The following is a 23,389-nucleotide window of genomic DNA, read 5'->3' as shown; positions in this document are numbered from 1 at the left end:
TGGGGGTTTGAAAACAGGCCTCCCCAGTCTTTGTCCAACACTCTAATCACTACACTGCGCTGATGATTCTCATAATAGATCTCATATCCACATGTGATGTCAATCTCCATGATGGAAAAGCTTGGAAGCGGTAGTATCAGAATACCACCTGCTGCTGCCTTGTGTGTGTTTAAGGTGGCTGTTTTTAAATTAGATTGTTCAGTGATTTGTGACAGGGCCTGCAGAAAAAGCCACCTGGCACTGCACCAAAAATATAATCCACTTGATCAAAAGCCTCCAAGCAGCATACAGATAAATAGTAGATACAACCTGAATCAAAATCCACCATTAAAAACAACAACCCAAATATATCATAATTATAAAACAAAGACAAAACTTTTAAAACAAATATAAGTAACCAGGTTATATGTCTGGGTAGGCTTGCTTTTCAGCACGCATATATCAAACAATGTAGTGAGGGCATCTGTCCAATGTCAGTGGGCCAGGGAAGGTCTGAGACAAAGATGCTGGTTCAGGAACGTTGGTGTAGTGTTGAGATAGCCAATGTGGTTCCCTCCAGATGTTGCGCTACAATCCCCCTAATTTCCAACCAGCATTGCCCACAGAGTTTATGGGAGTTGGAGTCCAGCAGCAGCTGGAGGGCACCACCCCACCAGCTACCCCTGGTGCATTGTCTCCCTTTCTCCTCTGGAATAACTTGGGCCAAGTGGTATAGGGAATCGGGACTGGCAGAGCAGAGACCCACTGCAGAAAGAGCCTCCACTTGAAATACAGTGGTACCTCGGGTTAATAACTTAATTCGTTCCGGAAGTCCGTTCTCAACCTGAAACTGTTCTTAACCTGAGGTACCACTTTAGCTAATGGGGCCTCCCGCTGCCGCCGCACGATTTCTGTTCTCATCCTGAAGCAAAGTTCTTAACCTGAAGCACTATTTCTGGGTTAGCGGAGTCTGTAACCTGAAGCGTCTGTAACCTGAAGCGTCTGTAACCCGAGGTACCACTGTACTGCAATGGCTTTGAGCAACCTGCCCTTCTTGTTCAGTTTTGTGGCTATTTCTTCTGCGGACCGATGCTGGCTTCTCTATTTCACAGGAGAGCATTAAAACGCTCCCTCTTGTGGTTGTTATTAATCTCTCACAATCCCTCATTTGCCTCCTAATCCCCTTAATTAGAGGTTGATTTAATGCTCGGAGGCTAGAATTTCATGTCTGCTGTCAAGCTAGTTTGCTCTCTGCCACGTGGCTCTTGAGGCCTTCAGCAGTGCGTCCTGGGGTATCTGATTTCTCCCAGCGGCCCTTCTCTTTCCCCTCAGCTGATTTTGTACATTTAGCTGGCATATCAACTGAATCCCCTGTTTTGCCTTAATTTATTCAGGGCCTGCCTCCTCTTGTCACGTAAAGCAAAGGGAAGCAAGGAAAGGGGTGTTAAGGAGGCCGGAAGCTGAAAGCAAAGCAGATACTGTGGTTAAGGGAACTGGTGCAGAGCATTATAAACGGGCTGGGAGACCATTTTACAGATGTCAAACTGAGGCCAAGAGCCAGTGATGTGTCTCTGTGGCTGAGGTAGAGTTTCAGCTCAAGTTTCCTGGGCCCACAAGCTACCCACACAGGATTGTAATGCTTGTGGAAGTTGAATGCTGGAAGAATTGGGGCACACAAAGGAAAGAAGTCCTTCACACAAGGGCATAGTTAAACAATGGAATGGGCTTCCATGAGAGGTAGCAATGGCCGCCCACTAAGATGGCTTAAAAAGAGCATTAGACAAGTTCAACAAAACCAATAGTGAGCCCAGCGGTCAAGAAGGTGATTTCTGCATGTGCTGTAGGGGGAAGTGAGGGCTTGTCCACCTGGGAAGGTAGCCCATTTAGGAGGAGGAAAGCTCTCATCCTAAACCTCTGCACCTTGTAGGCCTCCTTCTGGCAACTCCTGCAGCCAAGCTGGTGCCAAATGTATTGCTCTGCTTCCCTTTGGACTGTCTCTTGAGATAGACAGATGCCAGCAACAAGAACTAAGGCCAGCAATGGCCACTAGCTAGGATGGATATGTTCTGAATAATTGGAGACCATATCCTGTTGCCCTCAGGTCCTGCTTGCAGGCTTCCCAGAGGCACTGTGGGAACAGGATCCTGGATGGGCCACTGGCCTGATGCAGGAGGACTCCTCTTATGGAACTATATGTCACCACCTGCCACCTCTCACTGTCCCCTTTACATGCTGCTATTCTGTTGGCTCAGCCCCCATTTCTCAGAGTGATAAGGCGGAATCTTTCACACTCAGTCTTGTCCTATTGTTCCTCCAAGGAAAGGCTTTGATCCCAGGCACCCATTTAGAAGAAAGTGGTTCAGTCACCCCCAGGGTTGTTATATGTATTCCAACCTTAGCAGGTTTCTTGCTCGAGGGCGGGCTCTTATCTGGATTGGAATGCGAGAGCTTAAGAATCCTGTGTTCCATTCAAACTTGCACAACTTTCTAGTCCTTGTGGTTTTGGAGAAAAATGCATTCTCCTTAGCTCTACATATTTTCCCGTATGAAAAAGCAAAGCAAAGCAAAGCAAAACAACACAACTTAGCTCAATCTCAGGATTTCAAAATTTAAAAACTGGTCTTGGGAAAACAGAATGATGTAGACAAAGTAAGGAGATGCATGCAGATATATTTCATTTGCATACCTGACCGTTAGGTCCAGTCACAGACGACTCTGGGGTTGTGGGCTCATCTCGCTCTATAGGCCGAGGGAGCCGGCGTTTGTCTGCAGACAGTTTTTCCGGGTCATGTGGCCAGCATGACTAAGCCGCTTCTGGCGAAACAGAGCAGCACATGGAAATGCCGTTTATCTTCCCGCCAGAGCGGTACCTATTTATCTACTTGGACTTTGATGTGCTTTCAAACTGCTAGGTGGGCAGGAGCTGGGACTGAACAATGGGAGCTTACCCCATTGCAGGGATTCGAACCGCTGACCTTCTGATCAGCAAGCCCCAGGCTCTGTGGTTTAGACCACAGTGCCACCCACATCCCTTCATTTGCATAAATGAGGCTAATTACTGATTTTTGGATGTGCAAAATTTGTATACTTTTGGGATAGTGTACACGCAGCCCAAGAAGTATACTGGCTAAAGGCTGAAACACTTTATGGACCATTCTAAATAGCCATTTACCTGATCACCAGTGAACTGGACTCCCTTCCAGACAAGGGAAGTCTCTGTAAACAGAGAGCTGGTCATTTCAGGTCATCAATGTAAATGGTATATATGTGCTGTAAAGATTTTCCAAGGTTCTTTGCCTCTTGCTGCCCCCTGCTGTTGGAATTGTTTTCTGCATCCATTTAAACAATCTTTTCCCAGATTGCAAAATCTGCTAACTATACACTGTCTGGAAGCCTGTTGATGCTTCACACCCAGAGGACCCTGCACTCACAGTCACTGCCTTTCCTTTTTCTGAGTCTGTGCACCTTTAAAATAGGTATCTTGCAGGCAGAAATTCAGTAGGCATTTCCCTCGCAGCATTGCATTTTTGTGCCTGAAGATCTGTTGAATTTCTTCCAGGCACACAACTGAAAAATGTACAGCAGCTCTATCATGGGGAGTGGGAGGCAGATATTCAGTCTTCAAGACTCCCTGTCATCACCCATAACAGTAAACTGTCTTTCCAGCAGAAGGAAAACCAGAAATAAATAGTTTGTATTACTTTGAGCCTCCTCCCATCCTATGTGAAGTCCCTGCCTATCCTAAGTATGAAATGCTACAGCCCAGGCCCACTTAAAACCCATTCTTCTTCCACTAGATATTGGGGTCCTAGCTTCCAGGCCGTTCTGCAGTTACCGGTTTTAAACCCCAACCCCATCTTTGGGCCCCAGGTGAAATGAGTTGGGGAAATGATAAATTGCTCAGTGGTAGATCACATTATGAAAGGGCCAGGTTCCTGGCATTGCCAATTCAACTGGGCCCCATGGGGGGAAGAAGGCAGGGGGAAAGACCCCTGTGTCTGACCCCCCAGGGAGCCACCACCAGTAGGACTACGCAGCGCTGGAGTGGAATGGAGAAAGAATCTGACCAGCTTCCCACATTGCTCCAAGAACCCTTCTTCAGAACCACTCTATGGCACTTGGCAGCCGTGGTCCAACCTGCCCCCTCAATATGTTTTGGACTTTGGACAAGATGCTGCCCGGGGATGATGGGAGTTGTGGTCCAAAACATCTTGATGGAGGCAGCTTACACCAAGGCTGGCTCACAAGTAATAGGCTCTGCCCTATTATTTTGTGTTTGGCCTGACCCCTGAGCTGCCATTATGTTGTCTGGCTCTGGTTGGAGAAACTGTGGATTCCAGCAGAGAGAACAGAAGCAAGCCTGTTCACAAGCCTGAAGTCTCCTGCTCACTGGCCTGGTTGCCTCGGCCTTCCTGTCCCCAAAATGAAGCCATTCTCCTTGATGCTGGCTTCTAAAATCTACCCCAGCTTTTGATGCTAGATTTTGTCAATGCATAGGCTTCTAGGCTCTCTGCTGGCAATGCTTGCATGTGAAATTTCTATTCAGCTGGAGCCAGCGCCGTGTAAGAGTTAGAGTGTAAGACTTTGGCCAGGGAGATCCAGAGTTCAGATTCCCCTTCAGCCATGAAGCTTGTTAAGTAACCTTTGACCAGCTGTTCGTTCTCTCTCTCTCTCTCTCTCTCTCTCTCTCTCTCTCTCTCTCTTTCTTTCTCCCTCCCCCCCCCCCCACTTAGCCTCATGTGGCTAATGGGGTGGGGGCCATTAGCTACTCCACATCTGCCATACTAAGCTAATGGAAGGTAGGCCAAAATACAAATGCATTTTAATAATCATCTAGGTTCTTCTAAAGTACAGTGGTACCTCGGGTTACAGACACTTCAGGTTACAGACTCCCCTAACCCAGAAATAGTACCTCAGGTTAAGAACTTTACCTCAGGATGAGAACAGAAATCATGTGGCGGCAGCACAGCAGCAGCGGGAGGCTCCATTAGCTAAAGTGGTACCTCAGGTTAAGAACAGTTTCAGGTTAAGAACAGACCTCCAGAATGAATTAAGTTCTTAACCCGAGGTACCACTGTACTTCCCCCCCCCCCAGAAGCTCACATCACTCTTAAGTGTGGTGTCTTTCCTTTCCTTTCCCTGAGTTGGGGAGGAAAGCAGAGTCTCCTGCCGTCCTTCTGAAAGCTGTCACTTCATAAATCATCACAATTCATTGCAAGCAGCTCACACCGTCAGGCCTGATCAAGAACTCTGTGTGGCTTCAAACCTTGCATACTCTTACAGAAGCTGGCTCACTAGCAAAGGGTTTCCCTGATCCCTTTTCCCACCCATGGGATCCACTATCTCCCTGTTCCTCACTTCCCAGTGAATTCCCAGTTAAGGGTAGAGGACAGGAGGAGAGGATCCAAGCCACCTTAGCGCCCATATTCATGCAAGCTTACCTTTTTAAATCTTCCCCCTTTTCTTCACCAAGAAGAGCTGTGCTTTCTCCACGCTTTGAAAGAAAATAGTATTTTAAAAGAATCTCGCCGTACCAGCGATCTCCACCGCTCTTTGTTCCTGCTGCTTTCCACCCTGGACTGCTGTGATGCAACAGGGGCTGAAGTTCAACTCTGGGAATTCCTCCCCCCCCCAAAAAAAAAGAAGATAAAAAGGAGGGGAAGGAGTGGGAGACTTATTCCCGCCTCTGATTGGGGAATGGCTGCCTCACAAATGGAAATTGCAGTGTTCCCACGCTCGGATCACCAGCCTTTTGTGCTCCGTTCGCTGAGCCTGGCAATGAAGGCAGCTCTTTTGAAAGCCGTGGCACTGGTTGCCAATGTAGCAGCAGCAGCAGAAAGCAGGCGTAGAGCAGGGCAAGATCTCTCTCACACCCACACCCACCCAGGGATGTCAGCCGCTTAGCTCCCTGAAGGCCCCTCTGCCTCATGGCTCCCCTGGTGTTTGCAGATTACACATTAACTGAATCTGTTTGTTCATGGCGAATGAGTGATTAGAGAAGTTGGGTTAGCAGCAGTCCTGGACTGAGGCTGGCTGGCTTGTTTGTTCTTTTTAATCCTGAGGCAGAAGACCCAGCAGCATGACCAGGAGGGTGCTTGTGGTGTCTCTGAATGAGTCCCTGCTCTGGGCTTTCCTCTTCCTAACAAGAGACACACACTCTCCTATGAGAGCATAAGGGTTTCCTGGAGCCTGGTCATGGGTTCGCCCTAGCTACAGGACTTTGATTGCCAGCAGCTCTCTGAAGATCCCAGTAGAGCAGGGGTCAGCAACCTAAGGCCCATGGGTCACAAGCGGCCCACGGGGGTCATTTAACTGGCCCACGAGCCACCCCCGAACCGAGCCACCCACTTGGCGAGTCCCCGCATGCTGCGCTAAACCAGTGCAGTGACTCGCTTCCGTGGCGCCAGAACGCATGCGCAATGCTGGAAATTGTGTTTGTGTACATGCAGGCACGCACGTGCAATCTGGCCCACAGAGGGATCTGCGCTGCAGTGAACCGGCCCAGGCGAGGTAAACCTTTCCACCCCCTGCAATAGAGGCTTTTCTCGGCCCTGCTTTCTGATTGCCTTTTTGATTAGGGTTTGGAGCCAGGGTGGGGTGGAAACCCATAAGTCCCCCCGGATGTTGTCAGACTCCAACTCCTATCAGTCCCAGCCAGTATGGGCAATGGACACTGTGTTTTCTCAGGAATGAATACCTCTGGATTAACATTCACTAGGCATGCTCCTGCTGCTGCCGCTGAGCCAGGGGCAGGGTAAGAGTTAGGGCAGAGCGAAGACTTGTCTTCCAGAATGGGATGTGTGAGGCCTAGTAGCTCGGTCCTGCTCTCTTGCCTCAGAGAACAGTTCTGGGGAGGAGGGAGAGGAGAGGAGGGAGGGAGGAGGGAGAGGAGAGGAGGGAGGGAGAGGGGAAGGGAGGACGGGAGGGGAAGGGGAGAGGAGGGAGGGAAAGAGAGGAGGGTGAGGAGAAGGGAGAGGAGAGAAGAGGGGGGAGCTGATGGAGGCTTCCCTTTCTCCTGCTCTCCCTATCCTTTTTTGCAAGCAGTGAGGAAAGGGAAGAAGTGATGGGGGGCTGGATGGCATCCTGTTGATTACTCATCCCAGAGAGGGAGCCCCCTTCCTTTGCTTTCTGCTGCGTAGAAGCGGCTGAAATTCTAACCAATTAAGTGTATCTTAACACTTCTGCAGGGACCTTATTCCAGGCTTCCTCAACCTTGGCCCTCCAGATGTTTTGGTTTTTTAAAATAAATTTTTATTAAGCTTTTCCTTTACAAATAAATCCGTACAACCATGTTTACAAATTTCCTGTTTTTGAACTTCCACAGCACCTCCCTCAATCATCCATTTTTCTTATCTTCACGCATTTTCTATATGATATTGCCAATTTAATATTATCCTTCCATCTCTATTTCTTTTTTACAATATACCTTATACTATCACAAAGCCTCCTTAAAACCCACTAGCGTTGTCTGTTCGTCACAGATAGTTTTCAGATAATCCGTGAACTTTCCCCAGTCCTCGATGAATTTGATATCTGATTTTTCCAGTCATTTTATCCAGTTCTGCATAGTCCCTAAGTTTCATTCTCCACTCATAAAAAAAAGAGAGAACAGTTCTGGGAGTTTTGGCCTACTAGGCAGAGGCTGAAGACCAAGGAGGAGGACAGGAAATGTCAACTGGATCGTCCTGGCATTGCAGAGGCCCTGTGTTGATTCTATTCCTGATACCAGACGTGACTGTGGTTCTTTTAGTAGCAGGATCTATAACCATGATCTAGGGCTGCAGAACCAAAGGGAGGCGTACTCCGCCACCAGCCAGGGCACTGCTGGCCACTGGGGAGCTGCACCCACTGCCCCACCCACTGGCCCCATCCATTAGCCAGAGAAGGACCAGCTGTCCCAGAGATTGATTTCCTCTTCCCTCCTCATTCCCTTGTCCTTTTGTATCGTTGTCTGTTACTACAGGTCATTGGAACCTGCAGGCAGGGGCTGCCTTCTCTTTGCCTGCAGGTTCCACTGACCTGTAGTAACAGACAACATACCGACTTAGATGTTATTCTTTCTTCCTCTCCGTCACTCTTGGCACCTCAGTGGCTGGCTTAATTGGCAGATTAATTTCCCCCTCCTCACTTGAAGCATGTCCAAAACTTAAATCCAATTTTTCATCTTATGAAATGGAACTTGGTGCGCTCGCGGGGACAGCGTCCTGGAGATCTGAACTCCCTCGGGGGCTTTCCATCCAGTGCCCCCACCCCTCCTTCTTTACGAACTTGGGGGTGGTTTATTGGGCATCTGCGGATGAGACTGCATCTTCCCTTACACTGGGAAGAATTTGGGAGGCTGATTACTCTCATCTCAGCCTCTAAATTGCCTTGTGGGAGCTGGAGAGATGGTATTGTCGCCCATCTTCAGTGGCGCTTCAAGCGGAAGTCCAACCTGAAACTGTTCTTTACCTGAAGCACCACTTTAGCTAATGGGGCCTCCCGCTGCCACCACACCACTGGAGCACGATTTCTATTCTCATCCTGAAGCAAAGTTCTTAACCCGAGATACTATTTCTGGGTTAGCAGAGTCTGTAACCTGAAGCGTCTGTAACCTGAGGTACCACTGTCTAGGGACAGGCTTTAATGCCAGTTCTTAGCCCTTTTCCATCTTGCCTTCTAGGTTTTGAGAGGGAGGACCAGCGATGCGCTAATTTCTCTTCTCGGTCCCCAGAGATTTTTAAGCACCACGTTCAAGGTGAGGAAACTTGCGGGCTCATGAACTCCTAATCTGGGGGGAATCTGAGCTAGGAAGATGTGGGTTGGATCCGAACCCTTGCAGGGGGAGATCCCACCTTTTAGTTTGATATTAAAAAAGCAAATTCCTAGCCCTCATGGAGGCCTGACTGATGAACGGTCCCTGTTTCTTGTTTTGTTTCAAAACCAGGCCTCGGACCTCCAGATTGAATTGAACAAGCACCCAAAGTCCAAACCGGACCCCAAGGACCTGGTCTTTGGCAAGTATTTCACTGACCACATGCTCACGATAGAATGGAGCCAGGAGAAAGGCTGGGGGAAGCCACACATCAAACCGTTCCAGAATCTCTCGCTGCATCCAGCCTCTTCCGCCCTGCACTACTCAGTGGAGGTAACTGCTTCCTATATAAAAAGAGTCTCCGCTGTCAGTTTCACTAGGTAATAATAATAATAATAATAATAATAATAATAATAATAATAAATTTTATTTATACCCTGCCCTCCCCAACCAAGACCGGGCTCAGGGCAGCTAACAACCAATAATAAAAACAAGTTGTTTAAAATACAATTTAAAAACAAGATTAAAATACAACATTAAAACATTAAGGTAGAGTCTCTAAATAGCTCGTTTCTTCCATACGACTCTTTTCTTTCTCTCCCATCTAGCTCTTTGAGGGGATGAAGGCATTCCGGGGCCCAGACAAGCGCATCCAACTTTTCCGTCCCATGATGAACATGAACCGCATGTTACGTTCCGCGCTCCGTACTTCCCTGCCGGTGGGTACTTCCGGTGAGGCGGCCCCTTGCCTCCCTCTCCTGCAGGAACCGTCTTCGGATATGCCCCCCCCCCCAAGTGGTGCTGCAAGGTTTGGGGGCTGAGACCCAGGCCCTCCCCCCCGCTCATCCTCGGGTCCCTGAACACAGCAGGACTGCCTGGCCACCTCAAAGGGATGCACAGATCTTTGAGCCTGGCATCTACATTGACCCAACCGCCCCAGGGCAAAGCCTGAACTTCTTGCATTCGGCTCACCTTTTCTCTCCTGGGCACAAACGGTGATGCAGTCCCTTTCTCTGCACAGTGTGCGAGCATGTTCGAAGAAGTGGCCCTCCAGGGTTTCTACCTGGGGAGTCCGGGAATTGAACTTGGGACCTTCTGCATGCAGGGCAAGATGCCCTGCCGTTGGGCTGCAGCCCTAAAGCGTCTTTCTGTGGGAGTGGGGAAAGAGGCTCGCCTTGAGACTCTTGGGGTCCAGAAAGGAGAAGGGGAAACAGCATCACCGGTCTTACTTGCTCTTTCCCCACCCCTCCCTTCTGCACAACAGCCCTTCGACAAGTCTGAGCTTCTCGAATGCATCCGGCGGCTGATCCACCTGGACCAAGACTGGGTCCCCCACGCCGAAGCCACCAGCCTCTACATCCGCCCCACCTTCATCGGCACTGAGGTGTGTTTCCCCAGCCCACCTCCCCACTCTCCCCTTTAAAGTATATAGTCGTACCTTGGAAGTCGAACAGAATCCATTCCAGAAGTCTGTTCGACTTCTAAAACATTCAGAAACCAAAGTTCGGCTTCTGATTGGCTGCAGGAAGCTCCTGCAGCCAATCGGAAGCCGCGGAATGTGGGGACATTTATATAATTTAGCAGAGTTTAAACCATCCCCTGTTTGAGTTTATGCAGCGATAAACAGGTTGCTAACCGTTTGAGTCCTATAAATAATTATACCTTCCTGGATGATAATCCCTTTCTGTCCCTTTTAATGAAAACACACATGAATCTGAATCATATTAACATAAACTACTTTACTATCAGATTCATTCAGGTTTGCAGAGTTGTTCCTGAAGGCAGGCTTAGATAACATAACAGATAAACTATATACTAGATAGTAGTGAGTCATGAGAAGACTGCATCCGAGCAGTTACCAGTTAACACTCCTTGCAGCAACCGACCAACTGACAAAACTGCCTGCCCCATAGAGGCAGTTAGTCCTCTCGAAATGTTGGACTTGAATGACAGCTTTATATCCCACACGGAAGCCCCGTCAGACATTCGGCTTCCAAAAGAACATTCAAAAACCGGAACACTCCAGGGTTTGATCGTTCGGGAGCCAAAACGTTCAAGAAATAGGCTGTTCGAATTCCAAGGTATGACTGTATTTTATTTATTGAGAAAGGGGGTGTATCCCTCTCTTCTGCTAGAAAGGCTCCCTCAGCAGCTTACAGGCAGTCAAAACAAGGCAGTCTCTACCCACAGCCTCCCAAAAGGCCACAGCACCCCAGGGGAAAAGGGGAGGGGGAAATAGAAACTCAGGCACCCCCAGTTTCTAAACAGTGGTTCCTAGATTGGCCAGGTGGCATAGTTTGGGGCAGGAGGTGCCTGATGGAGCGAGGCCATCAAACCTGATGGAATGTGCCCTGGTTCCTGTTTCTCCCACGGAGGCAGCCTGATGGAATGGTGACTGTTGAGGGAACAGGAGGGAGGCTTGATGGAGCTGGCCTGTCGCAGCAGAGCCGATGGAAGGTGTTGCTCGACTCCCAATTAGGGGAGCTTGGTCCATTGGCGGCGCACCATCCTCAGTCCGCCATCTTACAAGCAGCCCAGCCTCTTGGCGTCCTCCTTCTCAGGGTCACCCTTGAGGGAGGAGCAGCGGGAAGAGGATGGGGACAGAACCAGAATCTGCTGGCTGCCCTTGCCATTGGCTCTCATTGACTCTGACTCCGTCCCCTGTGGGGCTGCCCTTCTTCCCACTCTGCCCATTCCAATGGCCGCCAGCCAACGCCTGTGCCAACACCTTGCTCTTTCTCTCTCCCTCTCCACAGCCCTCCTTGGGGGTCGCCAAGTCCAGGCACGCCTTGCTCTACGTGATCCTGGGCCCCGTGGGAGCCTATTTCGCTACCGGCACCTTCAGCCCCGTTTCCCTATTGGCCGACCCTCGCTTTGTCCGTGCCTGGATGGGCGGCGTGGGGGACTGCAAGGTGGGCGGGTGAGTACGGCTTCTGTTTCAACAGGTACGGCGGCAGGATGGCCTCCAGCCCCACGCTGCCGAATCCAGGGGCAACCAGCGTGGTGGCCTCCAGGTCTTGATGGACTGCAACTCCCATCAGCCCCAGACAGCATGGCTAATGATCGGGAGAGATGGGAGTTGTATTCCAGTAACATCTGCATTGGCTACTCCTGTCTAGCCTGACTGGCCATGGATATCCAAGAGCTCAGGAAGAGAGAGAAAAGGGGGCTTATTTCCCAGGTGTTTTGAAATAATTTAACTGGAAATGCCAGGGACTTCACATCGCCCAGGACCGGTATGAGGAGCGGACCGCCATGTCAGCTTCACTCAGAGATATATCGCTGGTGAAACCACCACTGTGCCTGAGTCCCTCTGCTAGCAGGAGTTTCACCAACAATAGGTCACTGAGTGAAACCGCCATTGCACTCTGCCCTCATTCGATGCAGAGGGAGAAACAAGCTTAATAACAACAACAACAATAATAATAATTTATTATTTATACTCTGGCCATCTGGCTGGGCTTCAACAGCCACTCTGGGTGACTTTCAACAAAATACTAAAATACAGCAATGCATCAAACATTAAAAGCTTTCCTAAACAGGGCTGCCTTCAGATGTCTTCTCAAAGTCTGGTAGTTTTTGTTCTCTTTGACATCTGGTGGGAGGGTGTTCCACAGGGCTGGTGCCACTACCGAGAAGGCCCTCTGCCTGGTTCCCTGTAACTTGGCTTCTCGCAGTGAGGAAACTGCCAGAAGGCCCTCAGCGCTGGACCTCAGTGTCTGGGCAGAATGATGGTGGTGGAGACACTCCTTCAGGTATACTGGACTGAGGCGGTTTAGGGCTTTAAAGGTCAGCACCAACACTTTGAATTGTGCTCGGATACGTACTGGGAGCCAGTGTAGGTCTTACACCACAATGCTGAAAAGCTGATATTGCCCAGCTCTATCTAGACTACACCTAGGACTGTCTTACCTGCATCTGTATGAGCCTCCTTCATCACTGGATTGGGGAAAGCTAGTCCCCACTCTCTTAAACTGACATTTGAACAGCTGAGGCTCTTTTTATCGCTGTCACTGAGCGAAATTATTTTTGCACGTTGTTGTGATTTGCATTTTTACCTTTCATGGCTTTGTGAACTGCTCTCGGCAGGCACTTTGCCCTGCCTTCCCCACATCTTCAAAGAGAGGGTCGACTCGGCACTCTCTACTACCTGCAGATGCCTTTTTTAAAAAATCTGATGGTGGAATCCTGCCTTACTCTTGTGTTTCCCTTAGCAACTACGGCCCCACCATTTACGTGCAGATGGAGGCCGCCAAAGAAGGTTGCCAGCAGGTTCTCTGGCTCTACGGGGATGACCACCAGATCACAGAAGTCGGGACTATGAACATCTTTGTGCTTTGGAAAGACCAGCAGGGAGGTGAGGAACTGGGTCCCTGAGTTGCCGAGAGCTGCGATTCTCAGCAATGGGCGTACTGAGACTCACTGCCTCCGAGAGTGGAGGCAAATAACCTGAATGAAATAAAATAAATGCAACATTGGCTGGTCTATTAGGGCATGTGGGACGACACTGCTGCATCGACCTCCATTGGCAGTCCAGGGGGTGGCAGAGCCTGCCAGCTTCCTGCCTTGTAGAACTCAGCAGGGAGGAAGGAGGTGGGAACAGAACTAGCCTTACTTGGCCCTGCCCCTCATTGTCTCTGGCTCCGACTCTCGTTGCCTTCGGCTCCACCTCCTCTTAGTCTCCTTACCTTCTGCTGTATGACTTCCGATGCGCACCAGCCACCACTTAGAAAAAAATATTTGTATGAGGCCCTGTATGTGAAGGAAAAAGGAATGCGTCTCCTAAAGCAGGTGCTTCCAGGGACATATGAATACTACATTCAGAAGCAAAGTATATTTCTTTTCCCTTTAGATGTATTTTTTTGTATGTTTCAAATGCAAATATATGCTGATGAAATCTGATTAATCAGCTAAAACTCATATGTTCAGTCAAGCAGGGTTTCTTTAATCAGGTGGCAGCTCTAGCTTTTCTTTTCTTTTTTTAAAAGAAAGAATTTGGACTTTTATTTTAAATTTTTGCAAACTGACTTAAAATCTCCCCCCCCCCCAAATATGAGTCCAGTCTTAATGCTGCCGTTGCATTATGACACGTTGGAAGAAAATTAAAAGCATATGTAAAGGTAAAACAATTTGCGTCAGCTATCACCTCATCATATTTATGGAGAAAATAAATGTATGCAGGATTCTTTTTTCTGAACCTTTTCTTTACTAAGTGCAATTCGGGTAGATAATTCTGCCCCATCCTCCTCAGATTTTGTTCCCCTTTTGATCTTGTTTGCGGTTTATGAAGTGCCTAGATATGTTGGCTCACATTCCTGGCAGCCTGGTATGTGTTGAACCTGCACCATTTAAAAGCAAAAGACACATAATCTTCTCTATATTGTTATCGAAAAACCATTACCTTCTATGGCTTTTTGGCTTTTCGTCCAACTCTTCAGCTTCTGACAATTCAACATGTGTTGCCCACACAGTTTAAAGTATGTTATCTTTGAAGTTATGAAGATGAGACAATTGGATCTTAACAAAAAAACAAACAAAATTGTAGGGAGTTGAGCTCTTTCTGTGTGTGTATGTTTTCTGCATGTCTGTCACTGCGTCCTCCACTTCCAGATCTGGAGCTGGTCACCCCTCCTCTGAATGGAATCATCTTACCCGGTGTGATACGGCAAAGCCTTCTAGATCTGGCACGCGAATGGGTGAGTTTGGCGAAAACAGGAGACTTTTGATAGGGCTGGAATGGATCTGAGGGTGGGTGGCGGATTTGCAAGCTGGAATTTTGCAGCAAAAATCTTTTTTTGCTTTCTCCGAATGATCTTTCAACACACCCACAACGCCGTTAGAAAGGAGGGGAGAACAGTGCATTTTGTTGAATGAGCTAAGTTAGAGAAGCATACGAAACTGCCTTGTAGGGAGTCAGGCCGCTGGCCCACCTAGCTTAAGATTGTCTGCACTGACTGGCAGCAGGGTTTCAAAGTAGGGCACTCTCCCAGCCCATGTTAGGAACTGAGATATGAAAGCTAGGAGCTAAATGGAACATTAAACCTAGGTTGTGGGCGCAACAACGGAATGCCTAGGTGCGTTTTTTATATATATACACCGTATATATCACCCCATAAGACACACTTTTTTACTCTTAAAAAGTAAGGGCAAATGTCTGTGCGTCTTATGGAGCGAATGTGTGGTCCCTGGAGCCAAATTGCCAGAGTGCGGCACGTTCTTGGGCTGCTCTTTGGCGGTGGTGGGGCGCTGCTCTGCCGGCAGCCTCGGCTTCCCCCTGCAGCCCCGGGAAGCTTTGGAGCAGTGGGAGGGCTGTGCGCCCATGCCCCGCGCTCCTGGGCTGCTGAATGGAGGTGGGGGGGTGCTGTTCTGCTGCAGCCTGCCCTTTCCCCTCAAGCTTTGCAGCAGCGGGCAGCCTGCTCCACACTCCTGGGCTGCTGAATGGGGGTGGGGGGTGCTGCTCTGCCAGCAGCCTGCCCTTTCCCCTCAAGCTTTGCAGCAGCGGGCAAGCTGTTCGCTGAGAGAGGGGAGGAAGAGGACAGAGAGGAGGGGGACCAAGAAGCTGGGTGAAGGGAGAGGAGGTACCATAGGTTGCCGTGAGTGGAGAGTCATGGTGGAGGTCAAAGGAGAGGGAGCAGCGAAGGGGAGAAATTGCAGATGTCACCTGAGGAGTTTGGGTGAATGGGATAGAGAGGAAGAGGCTGGACAAGGGGACTGTGCTGCTTGGGGAGGGGGAGAAAAAAGTGGGGAGAAGGAAAGCCTCCCAAGGCTGCCAAGGCTGTTTCTTGACTGTAATTCAAGTACAGGGAATGTTTGCGAGCAGCAGGCTGAGAGAGGGGAGGAAGAGGACTGAGAGGAAAAAATGTGGCATTAGCAATGCTTTGGATGGGAACGAAGATGGTATTTTACATGAAGATAGCAAATAAAGTGATGTTAGTGATTGTGAGCAACTGAGCTTCATAAATTCTGACTCTAGCAGTGATGAGTTCTTGGGGTTCACAGAAGACTAGAAGAGTACTCAAACCTTAAAGTCTCTCTTCATTTGTTAATGACAGTGAAGATGGTTCTTAATGCCATTGTTGACTGCTGTTCACTTTACATGGCTGTAATGTGATTCTGATATACCGGTTGTTTATTAAATACAGTAGTTTATACAACATTCGATTCAGAATATTTTTTCCTTGTTTTCCTCCTCTAAAAACTAGGTGCGCCCTATGGTCGGGTGCGTCCTATGGAGCGAAAAATACAGTATATAACAAGAATACAAAGCTGAAAATTAATGAACTGCAGCTAAAATATTAAGTTCATTTTTCCCGTGCTCTAGTCCTTCCCCTGCCCACCCCCTGAAGTGGGTCTATTCTCCAGTCTTCAGAGAGTAGCTGGAAGTGAGGAGGCAGAAAAGGTCCTCCTTTCCTTCCGCTCTGCAGTTTTAATCTGAAATCTTAGGCGCAGTACTGCACCCAGAGCTCAGAAACTGATCGCACTAATTAAATTCCTGTTCCCAAAATGTGTCCAGAACAATGGGAGTTTCGAACACGGCTCCCGGCCCTTCCTGGAGATTGAACCTGGAAACTTCTGCATGCCAGGCAGATGTCCTGACCACTGAGCTATAGCCTCTTTCCTCAATGACGATTGCCTTGCTACTCCTTCCATACTGAACTTGAGAGGTTTAATGTTGCTGCTTTTAAAGTAGCTGGCAATGGGTTTGTTTGTTTCTTGTTTTGAATCCTGAATCTCTTTCCACCCAGGGGGAATTCAAAGTTTCTGAAAAGGTTATCACAATGGCTGAGCTGATCCAAGGCCTGGAAGAAAACAGACTCAAGGAAATGTTTGGCGCGGGGACGGCCTGTGTCGTTTGTCCCGTGAATAAAATCTTCTACCAGGGCAAGGTGAGAGTTAGGACATGGAGCCAACACTGGCCTTTTCTGAAGCGTCCGAATTGTGATTCATGTTTCGTGACGAATCTCTCCTCTCCTCTCTCGTGTCAGAATTACCATATCCCCACCATGGAAAACGGACCTGAGATTGCAAAACGGTTTCTGAAGGAGCTGACAGATATTCAGGTATAGCTTAGCAAAGTGGGGCGGCGGGGTGGGGGTGGGGACGGACAAGTTGTTTTTCATTCTAAGAAAACAGTTTGTAGGCAAAGGGCAGAGTCCTGGGTGCTTATCCTGCCTGTGGTTCCCTGTTTGGCCACCAGTGGGCGCAGCGACCTTGTGGAGTAACCAGCCTTTGGTACCCACTATACAAGAGGAATTTAATACAGTGGTACCTCTGGTTACGTACTTAATTCGTCCCGGAGGTCCGTTCTTAACCTGAAACTGTTCTTAACCTGAAGCACCACTTTAGCCAATGGGGCCTCCTGCTGCTGCTGCACCGCCAGAGCACGATTTTTGTTCTCATCCTGAAGCAAAGTTCTTAACCTGAGGTAATATTTCTGGGTTAGCGGAGTCTGTAACCTGAAGCTTATGTAACCTGAAGCGTATGTAACCCGAGGTACCACTGTAGGTTGAGGGATAATTGTGCACAACTGCACACACTCCAGGAACAGTGGGGGCTGGCAGCAGATTCCACCCGTTCTGATCTGGAACGATATGCCCTTTCCATCGCTAGGGGAACCACTTCCTCGCTTTTCCGCCAGTTCACCCCCACATGTTTGATAATCTCTTGATGACTTTCAGCTGCAGGTGTGTGGACGCACAGAGCAATTTTCTTTTTGTAGGGATGTAAGACCTACAAATAGGGACGCGGGTGGCGCTGTGGGGTAAACCACAGAGTCCAGGACTTGATGATCGGAAGGTCGGCGGTTTGAATCCCCGCGACGGGTGAGCTCCCGTTGCTCGGTCCCTGCTCCTGCCCACCTAGCAGTTCAAAAGCACGTCAAAGTGCAAGTAGATAAATAGGTACCACTCCAGTGGGAAGGTAAACGGCGTTTCCGTGCTCTGCTCTGGTTTGCCAGAAGCGGCTTAGTCATGCTGGCCACATGACCCGGAAGCTGTACGCCAGCTCCCTCGGCCAATAAAGTGAGATGAGCGCCGCAACCCCAGAGTCGGTCACGACTGGACCTAATGGTCAGGGGTCCCTTTACCTTTACCTTAAGACCTTCCCATAATTTTTGAAGCTGTGTGTTGGGCGGGGGGAGTGGTTTGTTTCCACCCCCAAACACACACCCCACCCCATAAATTTAAGAGGAGGTGGGAAAATAGACTTTCTTTTGCTCCCTTACTGCATTGTGAGGCAGGGCCCATTTCTGCCTCTCCCATCCTTATCCCAGTGTCAGGCAGCTGCAAAGCCTAGAGCTAAGCAGGGAAGTGGCCGCAGCTCAGGGATAGGCCCTAGACTCAACCCCCAGCAGCACCTCCAGGAAAAGACTCCCGGGGAGCTGCTGCCAGTCAGGGTTGACATTATTGGGCATATCATTGTCTGTGAATTTGCAGGCAGGTGGCATTTCCAGCCATGCTAACCGACTACCATATTTTTCCATGTATAACACCCCCCGTGTATAAGACGCCCCCTATTTTGGGGGACTCAAAATCAAGAAAATGCACTATGCACTATCCATGTATAATGGCCTCGGTCCTGTATACCTGAAGGAGCATCTCCACCCCCATCGTCCATCCCGGACACTGAGATCCAGCACCGAGGGCCTTCTGGCGGTTCCCTCATTCTGAGAAGTGAGGTTACAGGGAACCAGGCAGAGGGCCTTCTCGGTAGTGGCGCCCGCCCTGTGGAATGCCCTCCCTTCAGATGTGAAGGAAATAGGTAGCTATCTTATCTTCAAGAGACATCTGAAGGCAGCCCTGTTTAGGGAAGTTTTTAATATTTAATGTTGTACTGTTTTTAACACTTGATTGGGAACCGCCCAGAGTGGCTGGGGAAACTCAGCCAGGTGGGTGGGGTATAAATAATATATTATTATTATTATTATTATTATAAGACGACCCCTTATTTAAACATCAAAAATTTAGGAAAAAATATACTTCTATACGGAAATATACAATGTATCTTCCCACCTTCCCTTATTTATTTATTTCTTTCTCTCTCTCTCCCCCTGCAGTATGGACGTGTCGCCAGTGACTGGGTCTACCCAGTCTGACGCAGGCTGAGCAACACCCCACCGGAGCCGCCTCTTCTTCCTCCTCCTCCTCCTGCTACAGCCTCTCCGTTTTTCTCTCTCATCTTACCAATGCCGTATTTATGACTTGGTTCTATAGCTTTGACAGTCCTGCCTTTTTCTCTGTCAGAGTTTGTACTGGACCGGTTACGCTCTCGGATAAAGTTGGCCTTCTTCTGCCTGTTACAACTGCAGGCTGCTTTGTGGCCGCGAAACACTCCACTCTGGGATGTGCCCAGAGCTTAGAAGAGCTCCTGCTCGCATCTTCTGTGCAATGGGAAGGAATATCTGGACTGAAATTGCCGCTGCTCTCTCTGCTCCAAAATTCAACCGCCTCCTGCTTTTAAAGTGCAATATTGAGAGAGAGAGAGAGAGAGAGAGAGAGAAACTGATGTGTCTTCAAAACTGTTTAAATCCACACAGAAACTCACACATGTTTTGTGTTTGTTTGTTTTTTTTTTTTTTAAAAAAAAGTAGTTACACATCCAGGATCTGTCTGGAAAAGACTGTTTTTAATTTTTTTTAAAGTATGTTCTTGGATTCACGCAGAAGCACAGAAGTCTCAAGTTTAAACTTTTTGCTCTGGCAAAAGTTAGCTTTCGTACACTAGTCACTGGTGCCAAAAAAAGTTAACTTTTGCTTGCTGATCTGCACTTCTCCAGACGTTTCAAATTTACCGCTTGAACATTCTTGCTGCCTCTTTTTAAATATTCCAAATCTGTCTTGGCTTAGAGTTAAGAGAATCCATCTGCGTTTAGGGGTTGCAAACTAGCTTTGAACGCCAAAAGGTATTGGGAACGGGAGGCAGGTTTTTTTTTACATTTAAAAAATGCTATTCAAAATTAAAAACCATCTCCTGGAGAAGCTTCTGGGCACCTGTTTCTGATTTCCCCACATGGAACGACAGTCCGCTTCTTTTAAGCAGCCACTTGTTCTGCGAAGAGTTCTGAGGAGAACGGTCTACCACAGGAGGGGGGAAGCTGTGGCCCTGCTTGGACCTTGATGGACTCGGCTCCCATGAGCCCCAGCCAGCATAGCCAGTGAAAGGGAAGATGGGAGTTGTAGTCCAACAGCATCTGGAGGGCTACAAGTCCCTTACCCTTGATCTGAAGGGTGCTGTGTTGTGCCAAGAAGGATAAAGCTAGATTAACACCGTAGTTGTGGGTCACATATTCCATCATAAAGAATACCAGACGCAGGGGTGAAGGGATGTCCAGCTTGGGGGGGGGGGGTTGCCAAGCCTGTTGCCCAACTAGAAAGTGTCCTTCAACTCTCATGGTGCCTTTTTGACTGGGTGAAAGAGAGAGCGAGGTGCGTGAAACTATCCTGCTGTATGAAGGTAACATTGATGGTCGTTGCTCCGCCCACTTTTGCCTCTGGCCCCGCCCACCACTGGCATGTGGACCCTGAAAGCTTGCTCAGAAGCGGTAGTTGCCCTCGGACTGGAAAAAGGTTCCCCACCCCTGACTTACACAAGGCACAGATGACGGGTTTTCACTCAGATGACGTTGCACCTTGTTCAGGGCTGCCTGAGGCATTTTGGCACCTGAGACGAAACATCTCGCTGCCGCACAAAGTCCCCGAGGAGTCTCCCCCCACCAGGCAGTTCGGCTCCTGCTCAGACCTACGTTATCTGTCTCGCTACCTAATGCGACGGAAATGAATGTAACCCATTGACTGCATAATTTCGATGCATTTTAGGGAACGGAAAATGTAAAAGAGAGAAAAGGAACAAAATGTATGTGTGGACTTTTAAAAAAAAGGATAGTGAATGCTGTTCATATTTGCTCATGTGATTTCTGTTCTTAACTGGGTGAATGAGCAATTTCCATTCCTCTTTCTGTTTCTGATGGAATTCTCCAACATCCTGGGTGCCTTGTGCAAGTGGTGGTCATAAGGCCCAAGGATGTCTCTGGGTTTGATGGAAGCCCAGGGGGAAAAACCCCTCAGGAGTTTTTTCAGACTTTGCCACCTTAAGGTAAAGGGACCCCTGACCATTAGGTCCAGTCGTGACCGACTCTGGGGTTGCGCACTCATCTCTCTCTATAGGCCGAGGGAGCCGGCATTTGTCCACAGACAGCTTCCGGGTCATGTGGCCAGCATGACTAAGCCGCTTCTGGTGAACTAGAGCAGCACACAGAAACACCATTTATCTTCCCGCCGGAGCGGTACCTATTTATCTACTTGCACTTTGACGTGCTTTCGAACTGCTAGGTGGGCAGGAGCAGGGACCGAGCAACAGGAGCTCACCCCGTCGCAGGGATTTGAACCACCGACCTTCTGATCGGCAAGTCCTAGGCTCTGTGGTTTAACCCACAGCGCCACCTGCGTCCCTTATTTTTCCAGCTTACTATACCACAATTTCAAAAGCAACAGCAGCAACACTGGCAGCTAGGAGACCCCTTTTAATTTCACATAGTTTTGAGTGCCCAGCTTAGTGTCACTCCAGACACGGCCTTTGAAGTCTGTTCTCAAGAGGTTTCCTGACAAACTGCTTGTAAACGGACTTCAAACTGAAGTTGCTCTGCACCAATCGACACCGAGAGACTTTGCCTTTGAAGTCTATTGAAACTGCTTGCAAACTGATTTCAAAGGTGAGCCCTTTTCAGGTTGTCACTTGACCTCAGAGTTGGCCAGCAGGGTGAGGGGAAGGAATGATCCATTCAGTGACCATATCCAGTCCCCTCCCTCTGCTGCAGAGCAATATGGGAAATCAGACTGAAAGCCAGCCTGTGGCCAGCAGCAGAGTAGAGAGTTGAATGTGGCTATGGCAGACCTCAGTGCAGGTGGCGCTGTGGGTTAAAGCCTCAGCGCCTAGGACTTGCCGATCGAAAGGTCGGCGGTTCGAATCCCTGCGGCGGGGTGCGCTCCCGCTGCTCGGTCCCAGCGCCTGCCAACCTAGCAGTTCGAAAGCACCTCCGGGTGCAAGTAGATAAATAGGGACCGCTTACCAGCGGGAAGGTAAACGGCGTTTCCGTGTGCGGCTCTGGCTCGCCAGAGCAGCGATGTCACGCTGGCCACGTGACCCGGAAGTGTCTCCGGACAGCGCTGGCCCCTGGCCTCTTGAGTGAGATGGGCGCACAACCCCAGAGTCTGTCAAGACTGGCCCGTACGGGCAGGGGTACCTTTACCTTTACCTTTATGGCAGACCTCAGTAGTTGCAGGTGGCGCTGTGGTCTAAACCACCGAGCCTCTTGGGCTTGCCGATCAGAAGGTTGGGGGTTCGAATCCCCGTGACGACGGGCTGAGCTCTCGTTGCTCTGTCCCAGCTCCTGCCAACCTAGCAGTTCAAAAGCACGCCACAGACAGCTTCGAAAGTAGATAAATAGGTACCACTGCAGCAGGAAGGTAAATGGTGTTTTTGTGCACTCTGGTTTCTGTCACAGTGTCCCGTTGCACCAGAAGTGGTTTAGTCATGCTGGCCACATGACCCGGAAAACTGTATGTGAACAAACGTCGGCTTCCTCGGCCTGAAAGCGAGATGAGCGCCACAACCGCATAGTCGCCTTTGGCTGGACTTAACCGTCCAGGGTTCCTTTACCTTTGCCTTTTTTTGCTTGCAGGCCTTGTGGCATCTGCCCTGGGATTCAGGTGTTGGTGCGGAGCCTGGTTAAAATGCATTTATTTCAGGGGGGCCCCAAACTGTGGTCTGCAGACCACCAGTGGTCCACAAGCGTCATCAAGGTGGTCTGTGGCGTGTCTGTGGATTTGCGATGGAACAGAAGAGGAGGCCTATCCATGCATTAAATAGAATTCTGTATGTTATGGAAAAATTAATGACATGTTACAAATGCACGGGGATAAGTGCATCTGCACAAAGATGCCCACAAAACACCCAGCCCCCTACATGGGACTCCAAGAAATGCAAGAGGAGCTCTTCTGCAAATGGCCTTTGCAACATAAGTCAGTTAAATGGGAACAAGGGATCCCGATGCAACTATTGACAGCAGTTGTTTTCACTTTGCCCTGTTTTATCCACGAATCCACCAATTTCTTGATGAAATGTCGCTTTTACTGATAAATTCTGAGCTAGAATAGTTCAGAGAGAGCAATACCGCAGTCGTGCATGGTCCCCTAGTCGGCCTCAGGACTCCTGGTCACAGAGCAGGAAATTCTTCCTAGTCTCCCCTCTGTGAAACTGATTTAACAAGTATTGGTAGGCTATCCAAGCTGACTTGTCAATGAATGAAACAGGCCTGTGACAATGTATTCCAGAGTCAAGATATTCACCATTTCAAAAGAACAGCCCAAACTCACCGGGAATATGGTAAGCAGGTGTCTTGACCGACAGGCACCAAGTCATACTCTCATGTTTCTATTGTGGACCACCTCACTCTGTGACATTTGTATGATAATTTGGGGTGGTCTCTGGCTAAGGGGTTGGGCAATTTCTAAAGTCTTTAAAAGATGTTGTGGGTCCCCTCACTTCCTTGCGAGGGCGGCGAGGGGTGGGGGACTCTGTTGCAGCAGAAAATAAAGGTATTCCTTGCTTTCTTCACCTCATT

General features: G+C 49.0%; 1 protein-coding gene and 2 long non-coding RNA genes across 7 annotated transcripts in view; 1 reads left to right on the top strand and 2 right to left on the bottom strand.

The window, feature by feature from the left end:
- Window positions 1-6,244, bottom strand: part of LOC310829487 — a 122,937-nt gene extending 116,693 nt beyond the window's left edge. For all 3 annotated transcript variants that reach the window (XR_014557280.1, XR_014557281.1, XR_014557282.1), the window contains exon 1: window positions 5,421-6,244. This is a non-coding gene — a long non-coding RNA (uncharacterized lncRNA). The remainder of the gene's footprint in view (window positions 1-5,420) is intronic.
- BCAT2 (branched chain amino acid transaminase 2) overlaps window positions 1-19,748 on the top strand; it is a 23,366-nt gene extending 3,618 nt beyond the window's left edge. For 2 of the 3 annotated variants that reach the window (XM_083707964.1, XM_083707965.1), the window contains exons 2-11: window positions 8,642-8,716; window positions 8,906-9,106; window positions 9,382-9,492; window positions 10,038-10,157; window positions 11,530-11,693; window positions 12,988-13,130; window positions 14,384-14,469; window positions 16,519-16,659; window positions 16,759-16,833; window positions 18,828-19,343. In XM_083707964.1, coding sequence (XP_083564090.1) covers window positions 8,642-8,716; window positions 8,906-9,106; window positions 9,382-9,492; window positions 10,038-10,157; window positions 11,530-11,693; window positions 12,988-13,130; window positions 14,384-14,469; window positions 16,519-16,659; window positions 16,759-16,833; window positions 18,828-18,866 — 1,155 coding nt within the window. In that variant the 3' untranslated portion in view covers window positions 18,867-19,343. Of the gene's footprint in view, window positions 1-8,641; window positions 8,717-8,905; window positions 9,107-9,381; window positions 9,493-10,037; window positions 10,158-11,529; window positions 11,694-12,987; window positions 13,131-14,383; window positions 14,470-16,518; window positions 16,660-16,758; window positions 17,039-17,251; window positions 17,596-17,846 lie in introns of all 3 variants that reach the window. The other variant, XR_014557274.1, reaches the window with a different exon arrangement.
- Window positions 19,355-23,389, bottom strand: LOC310829491. The gene is made up of 2 exons (XR_014557286.1): window positions 22,035-23,389; window positions 19,355-21,660 (listed from the first exon to the last, which is right to left on the bottom strand). It is a non-coding gene; the product is annotated as an uncharacterized lncRNA (long non-coding RNA).

This window comes from Podarcis gaigeae (assembly GCF_964106915.1).
Source record: "Podarcis gaigeae genome assembly, chromosome: 13".
In the NCBI taxonomy this organism is placed as follows: domain Eukaryota; kingdom Metazoa; phylum Chordata; class Lepidosauria; order Squamata; family Lacertidae; genus Podarcis; species Podarcis gaigeae.
The sequence above is the reverse complement of the archived record's forward strand: the minus strand, read 5'-3'. Positions and strand labels throughout refer to the sequence as shown.